This window comes from Canis lupus, chromosome 17, assembly GCF_003254725.2.
Source record: "Canis lupus dingo isolate Sandy chromosome 17, ASM325472v2, whole genome shotgun sequence".
NCBI lineage: Eukaryota > Metazoa > Chordata > Mammalia > Carnivora > Canidae > Canis > Canis lupus.
In genome coordinates, this window is record NC_064259.1 from 59,416,494 (window position 1) to 59,434,961 (window position 18,468).

The 18,468-nt window shown below is 49.3% G+C and overlaps 3 protein-coding genes across 9 annotated transcripts in view; 1 reads left to right on the forward strand and 2 right to left on the reverse strand.

Annotated features, from left to right (window-relative positions):
- Positions 1-8,384, reverse strand: part of ANP32E (acidic nuclear phosphoprotein 32 family member E) — a 44,077-nt gene extending 35,693 nt beyond the window's left edge. Inside the window, exon 1 of the mRNA XM_049095883.1 lies at positions 8,249-8,384. The gene's annotated coding sequence lies outside the window, so the exon portion shown is untranslated. The remainder of the gene's footprint in view (positions 1-8,248) is intronic.
- On the forward strand, positions 8,206-14,523 carry CA14 (carbonic anhydrase 14). 7 transcript variants are annotated; one of them, XM_049095877.1, is made up of 12 exons: positions 8,206-8,345; positions 8,728-8,829; positions 10,750-10,773; positions 11,671-11,850; positions 12,232-12,374; positions 12,608-12,703; positions 12,887-12,953; positions 13,114-13,286; positions 13,382-13,502; positions 13,738-13,758; positions 13,858-13,942; positions 14,063-14,523. In XM_049095877.1, exons 1-12 carry the CDS (start codon positions 8,327-8,329, stop codon positions 14,124-14,126), a joined length of 1,095 nt encoding a protein of 364 aa, XP_048951834.1. In that variant the 5' UTR covers positions 8,206-8,326; the 3' UTR covers positions 14,127-14,523. The 7 variants fall into 7 exon arrangements, with proteins under 7 accessions (XP_048951834.1, XP_048951835.1, XP_048951836.1 ...); XM_049095878.1 differs by having other exon boundaries at positions 13,114-13,271; XM_035700895.2 differs by lacking the exon at positions 8,206-8,345 and adding an exon at positions 8,479-8,496.
- A 312-nt stretch (positions 14,524-14,835) lies between these two features.
- Positions 14,836-18,456, reverse strand: APH1A (aph-1 homolog A, gamma-secretase subunit). The gene is made up of 7 exons (XM_025453153.3): positions 18,134-18,456; positions 17,420-17,590; positions 17,170-17,243; positions 16,813-16,935; positions 16,533-16,660; positions 15,978-16,101; positions 14,836-15,646 (listed from the first exon to the last, which is right to left on the reverse strand). Exons 1-7 carry the CDS (start codon positions 18,244-18,246, stop codon positions 15,582-15,584), a joined length of 798 nt encoding a protein of 265 aa, XP_025308938.1. The 5' UTR covers positions 18,247-18,456; the 3' UTR covers positions 14,836-15,581.
- Positions 18,457-18,468: the final 12 nt, after the last annotated feature.

An 18,468-nucleotide genomic window follows, 5' to 3' on the forward strand; every position in this document is an offset into this window, starting at 1 on the left:
ACAATACTATGAAGTTTAAATTGATAACAGAGAAGGGGAGAGTGGACTCATAGTAAACTTCTTTCTATAATTGGGTTCATTGTGAAGTATAAATATTTCACTATCAGAAAATCCAAACATATCTGGTGCTTAGAGTAACTCCAGAAACAAACGTGAGATTGCTGTTCTGCTTAGTTAAAATATTGATAGATTAGTAGAGGAAGAAGTGAATGTGAATTATAATTAAAGAATTTTCTTGGCACTCCCGGTGGCCCAGCGGTTTAGTGCTGCCTTCGGCCTGGGGTGTGATCCTGGAGTCCTGGGATCGAGTCCCACATCGGGCTCCCTGTGTGGAGCCTGCTTCTCCCTCTGCCTGTGTCTGTGCCTCTCTCTTTCTCTGTGTCTGCCATGAATAAATAAACAAAATTTTAAAAAATAAAATAAAATAAAGAATTTTCTGATAGCGATAATACTTTGTAGCTCTAGTGAATATGAATATATACTGGGTTTTATATGTGTTCAATAATTTAAAATGTAGGTCTCATTCCTTTTGTAATTAAAGAAAGGAACAAGCCATCCATTAAAGCAAAAGAAAGAAAAACAGGGGTACATATTTATTGACATAAAAGAATGTTCATAAAATAACGTTAGAAAAAAAGGTTACAGAAGAATTACGTGTAGAGTATGGTTCCACTTTTTTTTTTTTTTTAAGATTTTATTTATCCATTCATAAGACACACAGAGGCAGAGACACAGGCAGAGGGAAAAGCAGGCTCTATGCAGGAAGCCTGACATGGGACTTGATCTCGGGTCTCCAGGATCAGGCCCTGGGCCGAAGGCGGCGCTAAACCACCGAGCCACCCAGGCTGCCCTGGTTCCAGTTTTTTAAAAAGTACAATATATGTACACATAAAAAGTATGCACTTAGATGTAACTTCATTAAAAAACATTTGTAATAAAATAAAAAAAAAACATTTATAAGATACCAGAATGTTAACACAGTTATCTCTTATTGAAGGAATTGCAAATCATGGTAATATTTTTCTTTCTTGAATTTTCTATTTTCCCTAAATTCCTCAGGTATTACTTGTATAATTTTAAAAAATAAAATAATAATAAGGAAAATTAAGTGGAAAAGTGACAAGCCATTGCTAAGATCTGATGTTTTCTACCATTCTAGAGCCAACTCCAAGTAACCATTTCCTTTATTTTTATTATTTTTTTTAAGTAGGCTGCATTCCCAACATGGAGTCCAAAGCAGGGCTTAAACTCACGACTCTCAGATCAAGACCTGACCTGAAACTAAGAATTGGAGGCTTAATGGGCTGAGCCACCCAGATGCCCCTCCTTTTAATTTTTTTAAAAAGCAGCAAAGAGGGATCCCTGGGTGGCTCAGTGGTTTAGTGCCTGCCTTTGGCCCAGGGCATGATCCTGGAGTCCCGGGATCGAGTCCCACATCAGGCTCCCGGCATGAAGCCTGCTTCTCCCTCTGCCTGTGTCTCTGCCTCTCTCTGTCTATCATGAATAAATAAATTAAAAAAAAAAAAAAAGCAGCAAAGATATCAATTTTTCCCAATGTAAATGGATGTATAACCAACCTGTGAGAGTGCTATTTAATTAAAATATATGTAATACCTGAACTAATAAGTATATTGGATAGAACAATAGAGTGCAGAATCTAAGAGCTCATTAATAGCTGCATTTCACTTTTGCAGATGTTGCTTTAGAAATGACTTGAGGAGATCCCTGGGTGGCTCAGCGGTTTGGCGCCTGCCTTTGGCCCAGGGAGCGATCCTGGAGTCCCGGGATCGAGTCCTGTGTTGGGCTCCCGGCATGGAGCCTGCTTCTCACTCCTCCTGTGTCTCTGCCTCTTTCTATGTCTATCATAAATAAATAAATAAATCTTTAAAAAAAAGAAAGAAAGAAATGACTTGAAGCTTTAAAAAATATATTTTTTTTTGGCTTTTGGAGTTCCTCCTCTGAGCAATGTCTCCTCAACTACTACAGGGAATTAATTGAGGCAGCAACAGCAGCCAGAACCAGAAACATCCTCTACTAAAAGAAAATAAATAATAATAATAATAAATAAAAATAAATTTAAAATCCTCTATTTTACTTAAAGATTTTTTTAAAGTATTTTAACATGGTTTGGGTGAGGGATCAGTCAGAACCTGATTCTTTGTCCCAGTAATATTTCTATATGACTTCAGCCAAGTCATTTTACCTTTTAAGACTCATATCCTTTTTTAAAATAATATTTTATTTATTTATTTGAGACAGCAAGCATAAGCAGGGGAACGGCAGAGGGAGAAGCAGACTCTCTGTTGGGCAGGGAGCCCAATGTGGGGCTCCATCCCAGGACCCTGGGATCGTGGCCTGCACTGAAGGCAGACACTTAACCAACTGAACCACCCAGGTGCCCCAAGAATCATGTCCTTAAAAAAAAAAAAATGCAGGGGATCCCTGGGTGGCGCAGCGGTTTGGCGCCTGCCTTTGGCCCAGGGCGTGATCCTGGAGACCCGGGATCGAATCCCACATCAGGCTCCCGGTGCATGGAGCCTGCTTCTCCCTCTGCCTGTGTCTCTGCCTCTCTCTCTCTCTCTGTGTATGACTATCATAAATAAATAAAAATTTTAAAAAAAAAATGCATAGGGCAGCCAGGGTGGCTCAGCGGTTTAGCTCCTGCCTTCGGTGCAGGGTGTGATCCTGGAGTCCTGGGATCGAGTCCCAGTCGGTCTCCTTGCATGAAGCCTGCTTCTCCCTCTGCCTGTGTCTCTACCTCTCTCTCCTTCTCCCTCTGTCTCTCAAGAATAAATAAATAAAATATTTTAAAAAATAAAAATTTTAAAAATGCATAGCTATTTTGAGATCAGATAAGATGTCCATGAAAACACAGCAAATTCTTTTTCTCTCTCTCTTTTTTAAGATTTTATTTATTCACGAGAGACAGAGATAGAGACACAGACAGAGGCAGAAGCAGGCTCAATGCAGGGAGCCCGACATGGGACTTGATCTCAGGTCTACAGGATCAGGCCCTGGGCTGAAGGCGGTGCTTAAACCGCTGAGCCACCAGGGCTGCCTGCAAGTTCTTTCTCTTATAAAGTTTCAAAGAACTCCAAACCATTTGTCACAATCCAATCTGAGAACAGACTTCTTATTTGGGGGATGATATAAACCAGTAATAAGGTACCCAGTGTAACAAGATTATGTCATATAATTCTCTGATCCTAATCAGATTCCTCTGATTCTTATTCCTATAGGGATTTAAACATAACAATTCCTTTAAAAACAAAGAAAAAATGTCTTTATCTCACCAAGGAAGGGAAATGGTAGAAATGTCAATGTCTTTTGCTTGGGTTGGTATACGACCTTCATTTGAGTTAGATGAATGGTAGAAAATAAGGAGAAAAGGAAGAAGACAGGCAGAATGAGGCAGCCACCAGAGCAGATGGAACAAAGAACAACTACAATTCCAGGGCACCATGCTATTCTTTTTCCTCCTTTCTTGCAGAGGAAGCAATTTATAAGATACATTAAGGAGAATCCTGCTTTGACAGTGTCTCCAAGACAGTGAAGCATGAATCTGCCTGCCTTGGAGTGGAATTTTCATGCTGTTATATATAACTCTAGGACCTAGTTATGCTCCCATTCTGTGGAAAGACTGTTGATATCAAGTAAAGAAAATCTCACTGCTAGTTGCCGATCTCTCTCGGTTCCCATAATATTTTGCTCCACCACTATTTAGAACTACTCACTGCTGGGGCACCTGGTGGCTCAGTGGTTTGAGCATCTGCCTTTGGCTCAGGGCATGATCCTGGGATGGAGTCTCACATCGGGCTTCCCACAGGAAGCCTGTTTCTCCCTCTGCCTGTATCTTTGCTTCTGTGTCTCTTATGAATGAACTAAGATCCTTAAAAAAAACACAACAAAACAAAAACTCCTCACTGCTGTAGTCTAGTAATTGGGTAGGATATCTGTAGCCCTTAAGAGATTGTGAAGTTCTTGAGGGCAGAAATTACCTCTTGTTAATTTTTTATTTCTAGCATGGCATGATGCCTAACATCTAGAACTAGTGAAGGTATTGTGTGACTCATCTCTATAAAGATGACTGCAAATAACAATTCCAAATGGCTGTAAGCTCTACAAAGAATGGCAAACTCCCTACTACCTCCCCAACTCCAGGTGGCGTAGGACATTGATTCCTAGGTGTGGTCCCTCAGACCATCAGCATCACCTGAGGACCTGCTATACATGCAATTCTCCAGACATACCCCAGACCTACAGAGTCAGAAACCATGGTGGGGAGGAGGCCCAGAAATCTGTAATTTTATAAGTTTTCCGGGTGATTCTGATGCACACTGATGTTTAAGAACCGGTGATGTAGCAGTAAGTCCAATGGTGTCTGTGCCCTTGGTCTGGTTTGTCAGCTTAGCTGCAATGTGTCTAATCACGAGAAAATCCCTAAGCCCCTCAGAACTCGGTCTTCACAGGGTATAACAAAGGAGTTGGAATGATGCCTGAGAACCCTTCTGGTCTAAAATTCTGTAAAATACCAAAGACAGAAAGAAGACAAATAAATGCTCCAATGACTAGATTCATTCAGTCAGTCAGCAAATATGTATGTACCAGGCAGTGATCTGGGCATGGAATCAATGCCGGACACAAAATTATTCCTTTAAAAAAAAAAAAGAAAAAGATTTTATGTATTTATGAGAGAGAGAAAGAACACACAAGCAGAGGTGGATAGGGGCAGAGGGAGAAACAGACTCCTTTCTGGGCAGGGAGCCCTAACCCAGGACCCTGAGAGGAAGATAGATGCTTAACCAACTGAGCCACCCAGGCCCCTCAAAATTACTCCTTTTTAATTAAAGTTGTAAGATTTCAGACCCCAAACTTCCCTTTTGTCTACAATAGTCTCACATTGCATTTGTTGTGCAATATGAACTGGAAAACTGGGAAAATGATCCAGAGCTCTGACCAACCCCCCTCAGATTATTTGGACTTTAATTCTTTTTTTTTTTTTTTCTTTGATTTTAATTCTTGAAAACTCTTGTTTCTTAAGAGGCTTCAGTACTAATGTGTTAGGAGACAAGCATGTGATGATAAATACGATTATCTACCAAATTAGAATATCTCTGAGTCTACATTATTTCATGGCACAAAGTTGCTTGCTCTTTAAGGAAATTGAATTCCATCTAATTGTCTCTGCATTGATTCTCTTTTCTCAGTAATGTAGTAACCACCCGTATTGTTTGAATAAGTTCCTATGTTGGTCATTCTTCTTTTGTGATCTGCCTCCCTCCCACGTTGAACTCTCATATACCCCACCACACAAACTCAGAGCACCTAGAGAACTCCTGTAAGGTGTTTTAGACTATTTAGGGCTTTTATTGAGCTTAAATATCCTTTTTAGAAAGATCTCTTAATGGGATGCCTGGCTGGCTCAGTTGGAAGAGCATGTCTCTTGATCTTAGGCTTGTAAGACTGAGCCACGTGTGGGGTGCAGAGATTACTTAAGTAAAAATATAATAATAGGGAAGTCTGGGTGTCTCAGTGGTTGGGTGTCTGCCTTCTGCTCAGGGTGTGATCCTGGTCCTGGGATTGAGTCCCACATTGGGCTCCCTGAGAGGAGCCTGCTTCTCCCTCTGCCTGTGTCTCTGCCTCTCTCTGTCTCTCTCTCATGAATAAATAAATAAAATATTTTAAAATAATAATAATAATAATAATAATAACCCTTTAAGAAAAAAACAAACCAGAAAGCCACCACACTTGGATACCTGATTCTCTGACCTGTTCACATTTCACTGCATTTGAAAGGACAGGAGATGGCGCCAGAAGGCAGTGCAATGCCTTGGGTTTAGCCAAGCCCAGGTTAAGGAATGTCCCGGAGACAGAAGTAGGAATTAAAACAAACAATTAGTCAGAGTTTGAAGGCTACTAAGTTGAAGGGAGTAGTAGTGGGGTGGCATTTTATTTTGTTTTAATATGTAAGGACCCTCCTGACACCTACTCCAAATTACCTCGGGGACAACAGAAATATTCATGGTAGAACAAAAGATCAAAATAAAGGCAAGTGCCTGGATGATGGTGCTTGCCTCCTTTCTCCCTCCTTCCCAGAAACCAAGGCCTTTGTCCACTTGGGAAGCATGAGGGCCTGGAGAGGCTGCTCACTCAGAAGTGGGAAGGTGCTGATTTGGGGCTAAGACATTTTTGTGAAACAATGTTTATTTCTGTAGGCAAAATCCCAAATCCCATCAGCAGTGAAACACTTCCCCTAAGCAGTCACACGCTTTAAAATAAGATTTTAAAATTTTTTAAAAATTCACGAGACAGGGATCCCTGGGTGGCGCAGCGGTTTGGCGCCTGCCTTTGGCCCAGGGCGCGATCCTGGAGACCCGGGATCGAGTCCCACGTCGGGCTCCCGGTGCATGGAGCCTGCTTCTTCCTCAGCCTGTGTCTCTGCCTCTCTCTCTCTCTCTGTGACTATCATAAATAAATAAAAAAATTAAAAAAAAAAAAAAATTCACGAGACAACCAGGAGGTGGCGCCTGGCAAGACACTACCTGCCTGGGGAAGCTGAATTCCAGGCGCCACTGAAAGGGAACTCTGACCCGGCAGAGGTCATTCTGTCCAGGCCTATTCTCCCCCTCTACCACCACCCTGTGCAGTAGATGTCTCTGCTTTTCTTCTTTTCTGTTTCTCTGTGTTAACTATCCTGATTTCCAGGATGTCTAGTTTACACTTTATACCTTTTATTCTTCTTGGATGAGATGGGGCTTTGGGGGAACCTCAAAACATAAAATGTATCTGTAAGGGAAAAATAATTCTGACGGGTCATCACATCACATCCATCAAATGAAGAAGGAAATGACATCTGGCAAATGGTTTTGCTTTGCAGATCAATCACAGGGCACAGAAAGACAAGGCAGTTCCTGCCTCAGGAGGCCCGGATGATCCAGCACATGCATTATTCTGTTCATTTGGCATTTATCTTGCTCCCTCATTTAGTCTCTGCTCCCTTTGTTTTGGTTTCTTCTTGCTCCTTGGCAGGAGGGACAAGCGCAGAGTGAGTTCAAATGGGTGCATCCTCAAGGCTGTTGACTCTGGTGAAGGGCACAGAGGAGAAAGAGGTCTCAGCGGCTGGCTTGAAATTATCTGTGTGTTTCACATTCTCTAATGAGGGATTTAAGATGTACATTCCAATCGGGATTTCCAGTCCCGTGGGGAAACAAGCACCAGCCCACATTCCTGAGACTCAGCAGGCTCTGTGTTCTACTCATCCAACTCCCTGGTGGCAGATTTTATCAGTCCTACTTGTCCTGCCTCAGCCCTTTGTTGGGCAAGAAGGAAGACCCTGGGTCCCACTTCCAACTAGATCACATGGTCTCTCTCTCTCTGCTCTCTCCCCACCCTTTCTCTAGAGTCTACCTTTTTTTTTTACGGTGGTAATGATGTTCCTGAGGTCTTCCGATCTCTCCTCCTGCCCTGGCCTCCCTGCCAGGGGTCAGTGTCCTCTTCAATGACAAAAACCGCCCTAGATCTGGGCTCCCTGGGGAAGGAGGTAGCTGGGCCTGGCAGTTGGAGCCGCTGTCTCTCTATGTTGCTGCAGCAGCCCCTCCCCCACTGGACACACAAATGGGCATTATACAGCAAACAAAACCACCTCCCCCCCCACCCAGGCCACACAGGCACGTGGACCCAGGCCTCACCGTGGGAAGCGGGTGGTGACAGGCGCAGGAAGAGATCGCTCCAAGCAAGGTCTCTTGCCTCAGTTCTCTTCTTTATTTTCCATGAGCTAGCTTTTATTTTCTTTTCTTTTTAAGACTCTATTTATCCACTCATGAGAGACACAGAGAGAGAGAGAGAGGCAGAGGGAGAAGCAAGCTCCATGCAGGAAGCCCGATGTGGGACTCGATCCCTGGACCCTGGGATCATGCCCTGAGCCAAAGGCAGATGCCCCCCGCTGAGCCACCCAGGAGTCCTCATGAGCTAGCTTTTAGCCCTTGACTTCCTACCCTCCACCTGCACCCCGAGTCCCCAGCTCCTCCAGGTTGTCTATCTCCAAACTTTGGACTCTTCCTATTCCAGGGCAGCTCAAATTCTGCAGCGACAGGAAATAGATCTTCCCCCACTCTGCCCCATACCACCCAGGAGAGCTGCCCCTTAGAGAAGCCACAAGGGGAATGAGAACACAGTGTCCCCCCTGAGGGGGCTGGACTGGACCCCGAAGCCCTCCTCCCGTGCCCCGGCTGCCCCAGAGGACACCTACCTGGACAGTGCCGATGAGAAGAACAGAGGAAGGAAGAGCTCACCCCAGTTGGGCTCCTGAGCCAGGGCCAGGGCTCCCATGAAGCTGCACACTCCAGGTCCGCATGCCCAATCGGCTATTTAAGGAGCTGTTCTCCAGCAACCCAGGCAGCCCCCCCACCCCCACCCTGTACACCCGTCCAGAGCCACCTTAAAAGCAGGAGGCAATTGTGAAGTCGCTGGCCAGCAAGTGGACTGAAGACTGTAGAGGTAGATTTTTAAAAAGAGGCAGCGAAAGATTTGTCCTAGGGATCCAAAACCCTACAGTACCCTACTGAAAACCAAATCCCCTGGAAGCCCACAAGACAGCAAGAGAAAAAGAGATAAATACAATCAGCTCAGCTCCAAGAAACTCCTCTCTCTCTCTCTTCCCTCCCTCCCTCCTCTCTCCCCTCTCTCCCTCATCCCCACCCCCCCCCACTCTTTCTCGGCCAACCCTAGTCCCTCTAGTCCCCAAACTCCCAGTACCTGCTTCTTCCGGGGATACCATGCTGTTCTTCAGTCTCCTGCTGGAGGTGATTTGGATCCTGGCTGCAGAAGGGGGTAGGTACATCTGGATGTCTGTGTGTCTGTTGGTGCCCAACTTCAGGTTTACTTAATGGAGTGGAGGGGGGGGTGGGAGGAGTATAAAAGGAGCTTGAATAATGGACTCAGGAATGTGGGGGAAGCGACAGGAATGGGGAGAGGAGCACTTTCCTTCCTCCCCCTTTGCCTGTCCAGGCTTACTGTTTGTGGGGATGGGGGGAGGGCTGGGGAGCAGAATGTGTATGCACACTGTACACACTGCAGGGAATCTCCTCGCAGTCTCGAGATTCTCTCCCCACTCTTTCCCTCACTGCTCTGGTCCCAGGCGACCCTCCCAGCCTTCTTATTTTCCGAACTCCCTTAATTAGGGAGCCAAGAAAGCAGGGCATGAAAAGATAGAGGACTGATGGGGGTGGGGGCATACCCCTACACTTTCTAAGTAAGTCAGACCTGGATCCCCAACTATGAACCTCCAGCTAATATTCTCTCTTGATTCTATATGGGGCCACGGATTTCCAGCTTCTCCCTGAAAGCAGTAGCAATAATAGTCAACACCATTGGGCCCTTTAAAGCTTACAAAGGACTTTCAGAAGCTCCTAGGTGAGGAGAACTTGGGAGACTAGGCTCCAGTGCTCCAAAGAGTCCCCAGGACCTCTACCCCTCATTTTTTAGTTTCCTTTGTCTAGCACAGTATTGGGTACACAGTAGGTGTGTAATTAAAATCCCTTTGGAAGAGCAGGGGGAGGAGGAGGGCCCAGAGAGCAGAAGGGGAATGCAGGGAGGGTGACAGGGTGAGGGGACCAGCCAAATGGAGAATTGGAAATTGCCTCTGAGGGAAAGGGGGGGAAAAAAAAAAAAAACAGGGAAAAAAGGGGAAGAGCTAAAGAACTAGCATGTTGAGGATCTGGTGGGAGGGGAAGGCAGGGCTGTCAGCCCGGACCTAACTCCCTGAGGAGAGTGGGTTTCGAGTTGTGTGAGTGTCCCTGGGTGCTGGTGAGTGAGAGGCTGCCTCCAGCCCTCCCCCCTGGGCTGCTACTCAAGAGGTGTCTAAACCAAGGGATGGGCCAAGACAAGAGCCCAAGGATAAGTTCAAGGATATTTCAGAAGTCTGAGGAATTTGAGGGAATGAAAGAGAGAGAGGAAGGAATTTAGAATTTTCCCCCAGAATTGGAATTAGAATTCGAATTGGAATAATAGAGAAATAATAACAGAGAAAACCTGCAGGAAAGCCTTCCTTCTCTCGTTGAAGCCATTTGGCCCTGGGTAAGAAGGGACCCTAAGGCCTGAGATAGGACTGCAGAGAGCCGGCATGTGACCCAGCTGGCAGCTCTCCTTTCCACACACAATGCCTCACTTTCAGCCTGGCTGCCTATGCCCACCCACCAGCCTCAGCGTGGCGGGGACCCTGCCCGGGCTCCCACCTTCCCTGGGCATCTAGGGATCCAGGGAGCCGAGGCTCCGGGCAATGGGGAAAGTTCCCCCAGAGCTCCTAGGACCGGAGGAGAAACCTCCCTGCGAATTCACAGCCGGGGGCCCCACCTCGCCCGACGCTTCAGAGCAAATGAATAACGGCCAGTCCCCACGGGGAGCACCCCCACGTGCTCCCCCGCCCCCACCCCCGCTCAGTCCCCTCCTCACACTCACACACCCCGCCCTCGGCCTCATCTAAGTGTCCGATTGGCTCGGCGGGGCGCGCGGCTCCGGCGGGTGCAGGTTAATTTTAGTCCCGGGCGCTCTCGGCGCTGGTCTCCTCCCCCTCGGCTCGGCACGTACCGCACAACCCCGCCGCAGATTTTTAAATAGGGCTCCCCGCCGACCTTTCCCCCGAGGTGTCGGGTTTCAGGGCTTCCTCCGGGAAGCGCTAGGGGAAGGGGGGCGGCCGAGGGCGGGAGGCCGCTGCCCCCGCGCCTGGCTGCAGCCGCGCTTTCTCCCCCGCAGGTCGGCAGCACTGGACGTACGTGGGTGAGCGCAGCCCCAGGGGCCCCCGCTGCCCTCTCCCACCCGGGCCTCTCCACCTGCCGAGCGCCGGGCAGTTCCCCTCAGCCTCCGCCCGGCTCCTCCCCGCTCTGGGCCCCCAGGCCCCAAGTTTACCTGGAGGACTCCCAGCCCCAGCCCTGACCGCCCAGCCCCACACGTGCCGGTGGGGCCCCGAAAGCCAGGGGTGTCCTCCGTCAGCCTGTGTGGGAAGGAGGCAGCTGGAGTGGGGAGGGGACCAGGTGGGGAAAGGAGCACTGAGCTCAGCGCCCATCACTTCTGGCTTATCTCTGACTCAGGGATCCCACCTGCACCTGGAATTGGGACAGAGCCTGAGGTCGGGGGGGTGAGGAAGAGCCTGGAGGATACTTTATGATCCTGGCGGAGGTGGACTCCATTCCTTTGAACTTCTGACTCATATGTGAATTCCAGAGTCAGGGCAAGGTCCCCAAGTGATCGAGTGATCGCAAGAAATGAGTGGTGAAAAGTCAGTAAGGGGATGGAATCCAGAGGCCGCTTAATAGGGGCGCCCCTAAGGAGACTTCCTCTTTCAAGGATCATTTTTGCTTCCCCAGCTTCCCTACTTCTAGACTCACCTCTCCAGCATGCAGGTCTTCTATCCATTCCCTTTTCCTTATTCAGTTTTCTATCCCCAAACTACAGAAAAGTAAAAGCCACTACTCTCCTGCTATCAGGATAGCAGAGCTGGGATTCATCAGTGCCTCAGGGAAGGTGAAGGGTGCTGCAGCAGCCAGTCCAGCAGGGACCCCTGCCTCACCAAGCCCTGCACCACTGGGGTCTTTGCCTGGGTCGGGAGTGGGGGGCATCCTGTAGGATGCAGGATGCTTGAAGGGCAGGACAGATGTCCATGGTAATCCCCACTAGGCCCACACGGTCAAGACCACTGGCCAGCCTCTCACCCGGAGTGTGGCAGCAATGCCCAATCCCCCATCGATATCCAGACAGACAGTGTGACCTTTGACCCCGAGTTGCCTGCTCTGCAGCTCCAAGGATACGACCAGCCTGGCACTGAGCCTTTGGACCTGCACAATAATGGCCATACAGGTAAAAAGCCCAGGCTCCAAGGAGGCATAAACTCCAGTTCCAATCTAAGGAGTCTGAGGAAAGAAGCATTTGCCTAACTTCTAAATTCTCAGATGGCTTTATCTAGAAATTTGGAGATGCGAGAATGGGAATGAAGCTCCTTATAGCCAAAGGCGGGGAGTGAATGTCTACAATCGGTGGATTTAGCATCATAACGTCAACTTGATCCTCATTGAAAAGGGGGAAGAGATGCTAGAAAAGCAGTGGTGAGAAGGACTGGGTGCTGCTAGCGGAGGGAGGCAGAAAAGGCTGGCCAAGTCTCCCAAGGAGCAGTGGCTATGGAGGAGTGAGAATGTGACCACACTCCCCCACCGACTTGAGCTTGCTCTCTTTTCCTTACAGTACAACTCTCTCTGCCCCCTACCATGTATCTGGAAGGACTTCCCCGAAAATATGTAGCTGCCCAGCTTCACCTACACTGGGGTGAGACAGGATCCCTGAGGGGATCAGAGCACCAGATCAACGGTGAAGCCACAGCGGCCGAGGTACCAGGGAGCAAAGCTTGCACTAGGACATGGTTGGTGCCAGGGAAAGGAAGGCTCTGGAAACTGGGAAAAGTCATCCTTGGAGGATAAGGCCAACTTTTGTGGGACAGGTTTAAGGCATGCTGAATATTGCGGTGGTGGTGGTGGTGGTGGTGGTGGCAGCTGGGGTCAAAGCCTTTGGAAAGGGGTGGTGGAGGAACATTAAGTGATTTCATTCCTCTCCCCTCCCTTAGCTCCACATTGTACATTATGATTCTGACTCCTATGACAGCTTGGGCGAGGCTGCTCCAAAGCCGCAGGGCCTGGCTGTCTTGGGCATCCTCATTGAGGTCAGTGGTCCCCAATCCCTCCCAGCCTCTCCCCACTCTGTCCCCACCGCTCAATCCAATTCTGTCCATGTCTATTGCTGCTCCCTCACCCTTAGCTGGGCAGCAGCCTACTCTGATCATTTTTTCTCTATATGAACACCTTACGCCAAATGTGGACTCATTCCAAACTCTCTCCCTTTCCAGGTGGGTGAGGCTAAGAATCCAGTTTATGAACATATTCTGAGTCACCTCCATGAAATCAGGCATAAAGGTGAGCCTGAGATTAGACTTCAGGGGGCACTTCCTCACAAAGGCCTATGAGGCCAGGGATGACAGTGAGTTAGGGGCCAGGAGTTTGGCTTCTGGGAGCCCTATCTGGGTAAGCTGGGGTACAATGAGGGGGAGAAGAGTCCCAGTCTCTTCTCCCCCAGATCAGAAGACTTCAGTGCCTCCCTTCAATGTGGGAGAGCTGCTCCCCCCACAGCTGAACCAGTTCTTCCGCTACAATGGCTCGCTCACCACACCCCCCTGCTACCAGAGTGTGCTCTGGACAGTCTTCAATCGAAGGGCTCAGATTTCCATGGGACAGGTGAGCGGTGGAGAGGTGAGGCAGCAGGGTCATGGTTAGAGCCTCAGACCCTTTCCCATTCCACAAAGTGAGTGACATTTCTCCCCTAATCCCACTCTTCTACTCCTCAGCTGGAAGAGCTTCAGGAAACGCTGTTTTCCACAGAAGAAGAGCCCTCTAAGCTACTGGTACGGAACTACCGAGCCCCCCAGCCTCTCAATCAGCGAACAGTCTTTGCTTCTTTCATCCAAGGTGACTGCACAGGGCTTGGAAAAGGAGACAGGAGTTGGGGGACTCAATGGCAGGAAAATGGGAGACCCTGGGAGGAGAAAAAAGAAGGCTAGAAGGGGAAGGGGACTTGCTTGGACCAGGAATCCCTCCACCCCTGAGTGCCAGATGATCTTCCCCAGCACAGAGGCAGAGTGTGCTGCTCCCAGCTGTGATGGGGAGCGCAAGGCCCACTGACCAGTGTCTTCTTCCCTTACAGTGGGATCCTTGTATACTACAGGTAAGACAGCCAGGTAGGAGGGGCCGGGGGCGTCACGTGAGGGAAAGTCTCATTATCTGTTAGTCCCAGGATGACACCTTCTGTGTTTCTCTCTCCCAGGCGAAATGCTGAGTCTGGGAGTGGGAATCTTGGTTGGCTGTCTCTGCCTTCTGTTGGCTGTTTATTTCATCGCCAGGAAGATTCGGTGAGGTCCTACTTTTCATTTCTTTGGTCCTTTTTTTTCCTACTAGGAAGCACTCTATTCCACCTTTAATCTGTTTCACCTAGGATACTAGTCATTTTCATGAACCATTCCCCCTTCTAGGAAGAAGAGGCTAGGAAACCGGAAAACCGTGGTCTTCACCTCAGCACGAACCACAGAGGCATAGACTCCTGTGCCAACATTATGGATGCTCTCCCTTCATGGATATCAGGGAGCTTCTCGAATGAGGTGCAGGGACTGGCCAGAAAATACTGTAGGAGTAGTGGGTAGTCACCCCTCTTTTCTGTAGACAGCCCCTACAGAAAGGCGTGGACAGGCTCTTGTTCATGGAGTAACAGATAGCCTTCTTCGGCCTCTCAAACATGTAGATCAGGACAATGCAGATGGCAAATTATGTTTAGTTGTAGGGGAAGTTGAAGATGTACCCCAAAGTCCTCCATCCCCCTATCCTTGTGTCTCTTTCCCTAGATATAGAACAGGACCTCCCCTTAGGAAAAAGAGTTGCTGCTGTTAGGGTTATATTTTTTTCTCAGTATATCTGGAAATTAAACTTTCTAACCCTACCTATGGTTTCACTTTGGGGACTCTTAAGAGTGGGGGAGCTCCTTAATCTCTCTGGTGACAGAGGTGGGCAAAGGACAGGGGAAAAGAAGCATGAGTGAATAACTCTTTTTACCACAGTCTTGCAAGGGGAGATCCGCCTCTGGAAAATACTTAACCCAAAGTTCCTGACATGTGAGACCACCAGCCCATATGTCTGTCCGTACAATCAGAGGTTGCCAGGTTACAATGGAGGTCGGATAAGAGATGTGGAAGGACAAAGAAATCTCAATTAACATGTTATCCCCTCCCTTAAAAGCCAAGTTCCCCCACAATTATAAAGTCCTTTTTATTAGTCAAAATCACAATCACCTTGATTAAAAGGATGGGACATGCCATCCTTAGCAGAAAATGATACAGTTTATAGAAAACCTCCCTGCCAGCCCACTCCCACCCCCCAATTAAAAACTAGAAAAAAATCTGCCCTCCTTCCCTGTGTGTCATGGTAGTCTGACTTCTCCAGTGGCATTGCAGCTCTGGAGTGGGTCAAGCTCACCGCAGCACCCTCCACTTCACCTTGGGGAGGGGGGGGATGCTGGTGGTCAAGGAGGTTCAAACAGTTCCAGTAATACCAGTTTCCCAAACATGCACTTCCTTCCTTTCCCCCAAGGCCTGGGACAAAGCGGAAAGGTGGATAGAACTAAGCCCCGCCAGGAGGAGCAATTTGAGGAAGGAAAATATAGTTCAAGGAGGGTAGGAGAATTCCAACACACCTCCTCCCTTCCCTGCCCCCTACTCAAAAAAAAAAAAAAAAAAAAAGGCATTTTGGGGTCTTTATCACACCAAAAATGGTTCCCCTCAGACCTGAGAAAAAGACCAAGATGCCCAGTCTGGGGAGGAGGTACTTGGGAAACTGAGAGCTCATCTACCCTTGAGCCTCCACTAATTTCATCTCCACAGCAACAGGTAAGCTAGGTCCCTTTCCTTGGCAACCTGCACTGTCCAGAACTGGAGGTGGAGAAATACAGGGCGAGGAGATCAGGAGGGCACCCCAGGCCTAGGGGTTCCCCCCCACGTTCCCTCAGTCCTCGGGTGGGATGCGCAGGGCAGAATACACCATCACCCGACTGTCCTCCTGCCGTCGGCCTGCAGAGGGGAAGGGGGGTGAGTCTTGCGCAGGGTGAGAGCAGAGCACTGACACATGGGGAGTCCTGGACAACAAGGGGGTCCCCAGATGGTGGGGATCAGTAAGATTCAAACCCACCAGTCACTGACTGGCTGAACCCAGGCTGCTCCTGGTAAAGCCTAGAGACTAAAGGTCACCAGTGGACAAAGCAAAACCCTGAAGGTGGTGGGATAGACCGACGAGGAGACAGAATGGTGGGCAATGGACCTGGGCTAGGGCTGGGCTCAGTCATGGGCAGTGGGCAGGCAGGTGGGATCTGTCAGGCGATCAGTCCAGGTAGTCAGTCCTTACACGAGAGGCTGCGTTGGATACTTCGGAAGGAACCTCCAGCTGTGATGAAGGCCCAGAGCCCCATGGAAACAGTGACTGCATAGATGGGCAGCAAGCTGGCCTCATACCAGGGGTTCAGGAATGTCTAGGGATGGGGTTAGAGTAGAAAAGAGGTTAGCTTCTCCCTCTATCTAATCCCAGCATTCTCTTCGTGCCTTTGACCCAAACCTCCCCTCGGGTGACTCACTCAAATCCCCCAGTCCTTCCCTTCAAGGCTCCAACATCTTGTGGTTAAGAGGACTTTTGATTTTTCAGCTCCCTCAGAGGTTTCTGCCCCTCCTGTTCACCTCAGGCCATTTGTATTACAGTTTGCCCAATCCATTCAAACTCCTCCCAGAGCATCCCCACAGTAGGTTATACAATTGATGCAGAGGTGAGAGACTTCTAAACACTTACCTGTCTGCCTCCTCCCTAGGCATGTTTGAAAATGTTAAGAAGTAAGAATATATCTCCCCTCCATCCCACTCACCATTAAATTTTTTTTCTCTCTAACTCGGGCCCCTGTCCCAAACTCACCAGTCCTGATGTCAGTAGGTGACTCCCAACCACCAGGCCCAAAGCCCAGTACCGTCTCCTTTCACAGGCATCAAAGAACACAACTCCCCAAAAGGTATGGAGCAGGATAATGGCTGCTGTCAGAAAGGCTGCAGGGAGGGAGATGGGGATGAGATACATCCCTCATCTTCTCCCAGCCTCCTGAGATGTTGAGCCAAAGAAGTCTCCCAGAGAAGGCCAATAAATAAGAGAGGGCCAGGGATGGATGGGGCATGAAGGCAAGACAGAATGCAGACCTTACCTGAAGTCAGGAAGTAATAGGGTGAGTCTCCGTGGATGCCAACCACACCTGGCCCAAGTGCATCAGCCAAAATATTGATAACAGAGAAGACACCACTGATGATACCGAAGGAAAGACCAGAAACTGGGGGGAAGGAGGGTCTCATCAATGTCAGAGATTACTATAGCCTGATTACCAGTGATGCCGCCCCATTCCCAGTCACAATTCCCCCACACCTACTCTCCCTCCAGACCACCTCTCCTTGGAAGTCAGATATGAAGGAAAAGAAGCAGCCACTTAGAACATGTGGGTGTTTTTGACTTCCCCAGGAGAAGGGGGTGTCCAACTCCCTCCTCCAGTCCCTCTCCCTTGGCTCACCATAGGCCATCTGGCGGATGGAGATGGGTGATCTTCCGTCCTCACTCAGCGATGCTAACCCCTCATCTGCCTTCCTGGGGTGGGTGGGGTGAGGTGGGGTAGGGGAAATATGAGGGAGGGCAGAAATGCTCCTTTCCCTCTTAAGTCCTCCCTTAGTGCCTCCTCTTCCAAACCACCACCCAGGGGCTGCCCCACTTCTCATAATGCAGTCCTCTGCCCTTCTCCCCTCTGAACCATCCCATCTTCTTACTTAAGCAGCTTGTAGTAGGCAAAGCGGAACACCTCCTGTAGAAGGACAGAGACCGCAGCACCAAAAATCAGGAGGCCATACTGGAGGCGGGCATCTGACCGGTCGGTCACATGGACCAAGATGAACCAGACCACAGAGGCCAAGAGCAAGGAGACCAGCCAGAAAAATGCCCTGAGGAGAGACAAGGGCAATCAGACAGGCCAGGGTAGGGAGAACCAGAGAAATCAAGGAGGAGAACCAATCAAGGCTGCAGCATGGAAAGTGTAAGTTAGACTTCCGGATGGTCAGGGAGACTGGGAGGAGATAGGCTTGGTGACTCCACTGAGGGAGTCATTTAGGGATCTGAGCGCAGGGGAAGGGCTAGAAATCTGATTAATGAGTCTTTAGAACGATGAAAGTCAGAATGTACGCGCACAGTGGTGAGAGGTGTCCATTCCTGGATCCTCTCTTAGGCCGGCGGAGGTCAGCACACCCCCCTCATAAGTCTTGGCCTTGGGCCTCCTCTGACGTCGCCGGGAGAAGAGGAGGAATCTGTGCGATCCCTGGAAGGCGGAAACCAACTGCGGGAAAAGGCAAATCATCTAGACCCCTGACTCGATCCTTTCCAATCTGCACCTCCGACTGGTCTCCCCCAATTCAGGCTCCCAAGCTCGCCCGGCCCCTTCCGGATCTCTCTCTGGCGCCCTCCCGCGTCTTGTCGACCCCCTTACTCACCCCGCAACCAAGATGATGACGCGAAGAGGGTCCCCAGCCACAGTGATCAAGAAAAGCGCAAAGGCCGGGCCGAAAGCGACGAAAGTGCATCCGAAAAACACTGCGGCCCCCATGGCTGAGCAGCTGGGGGCAGGGTGGAAGCCTAGCCGAGAGGGGTGGAGCGGGGAAGCAGGCCAGCTAGGGAGTCCGCTTGGGGTGGCGGCGCGACCCCGTGAGGGGCGCGGTGCAATGTCACCCCCGGACCCCGGGGAAGGGGAGGGGGACACCCAAACCCCAGATACAAGTCTGCGCGACTTCCTCTACGGAAGCCGAGGAGGGAACAAATCCCGGCCGCA

Bases quoted from the DNA above. Each gene is read 5' to 3' on its own strand.
- APH1A (XM_025453153.3), bottom strand. From the start codon at position 18,246: ATGGGGGCCGCAGTGTTTTTCGGATGCACTTTCGTCGCTTTCGGCCCG. The intron at 16,661-16,812 runs GTAAGGTCTGCA...CCCTCCCTGCAG, and splicing joins CTATTACTTCCTGACTTCAG to CCTTTCTGACAGCAGCCATT. The intron at 15,647-15,977 runs GTAAGGACTGAC...TCCCCTCTGCAG, and splicing joins TATCCAACGCAGCCTCTCGT to GCCGACGGCAGGAGGACAGT.
- CA14 (XM_049095877.1), top strand. The intron at 11,851-12,231 runs GTAAAAAGCCCA...TTTTCCTTACAG, and splicing joins GCACAATAATGGCCATACAG to TACAACTCTCTCTGCCCCCT. The intron at 12,954-13,113 runs GTGAGCCTGAGA...CTTCTCCCCCAG, and splicing joins CCATGAAATCAGGCATAAAG to ATCAGAAGACTTCAGTGCCT.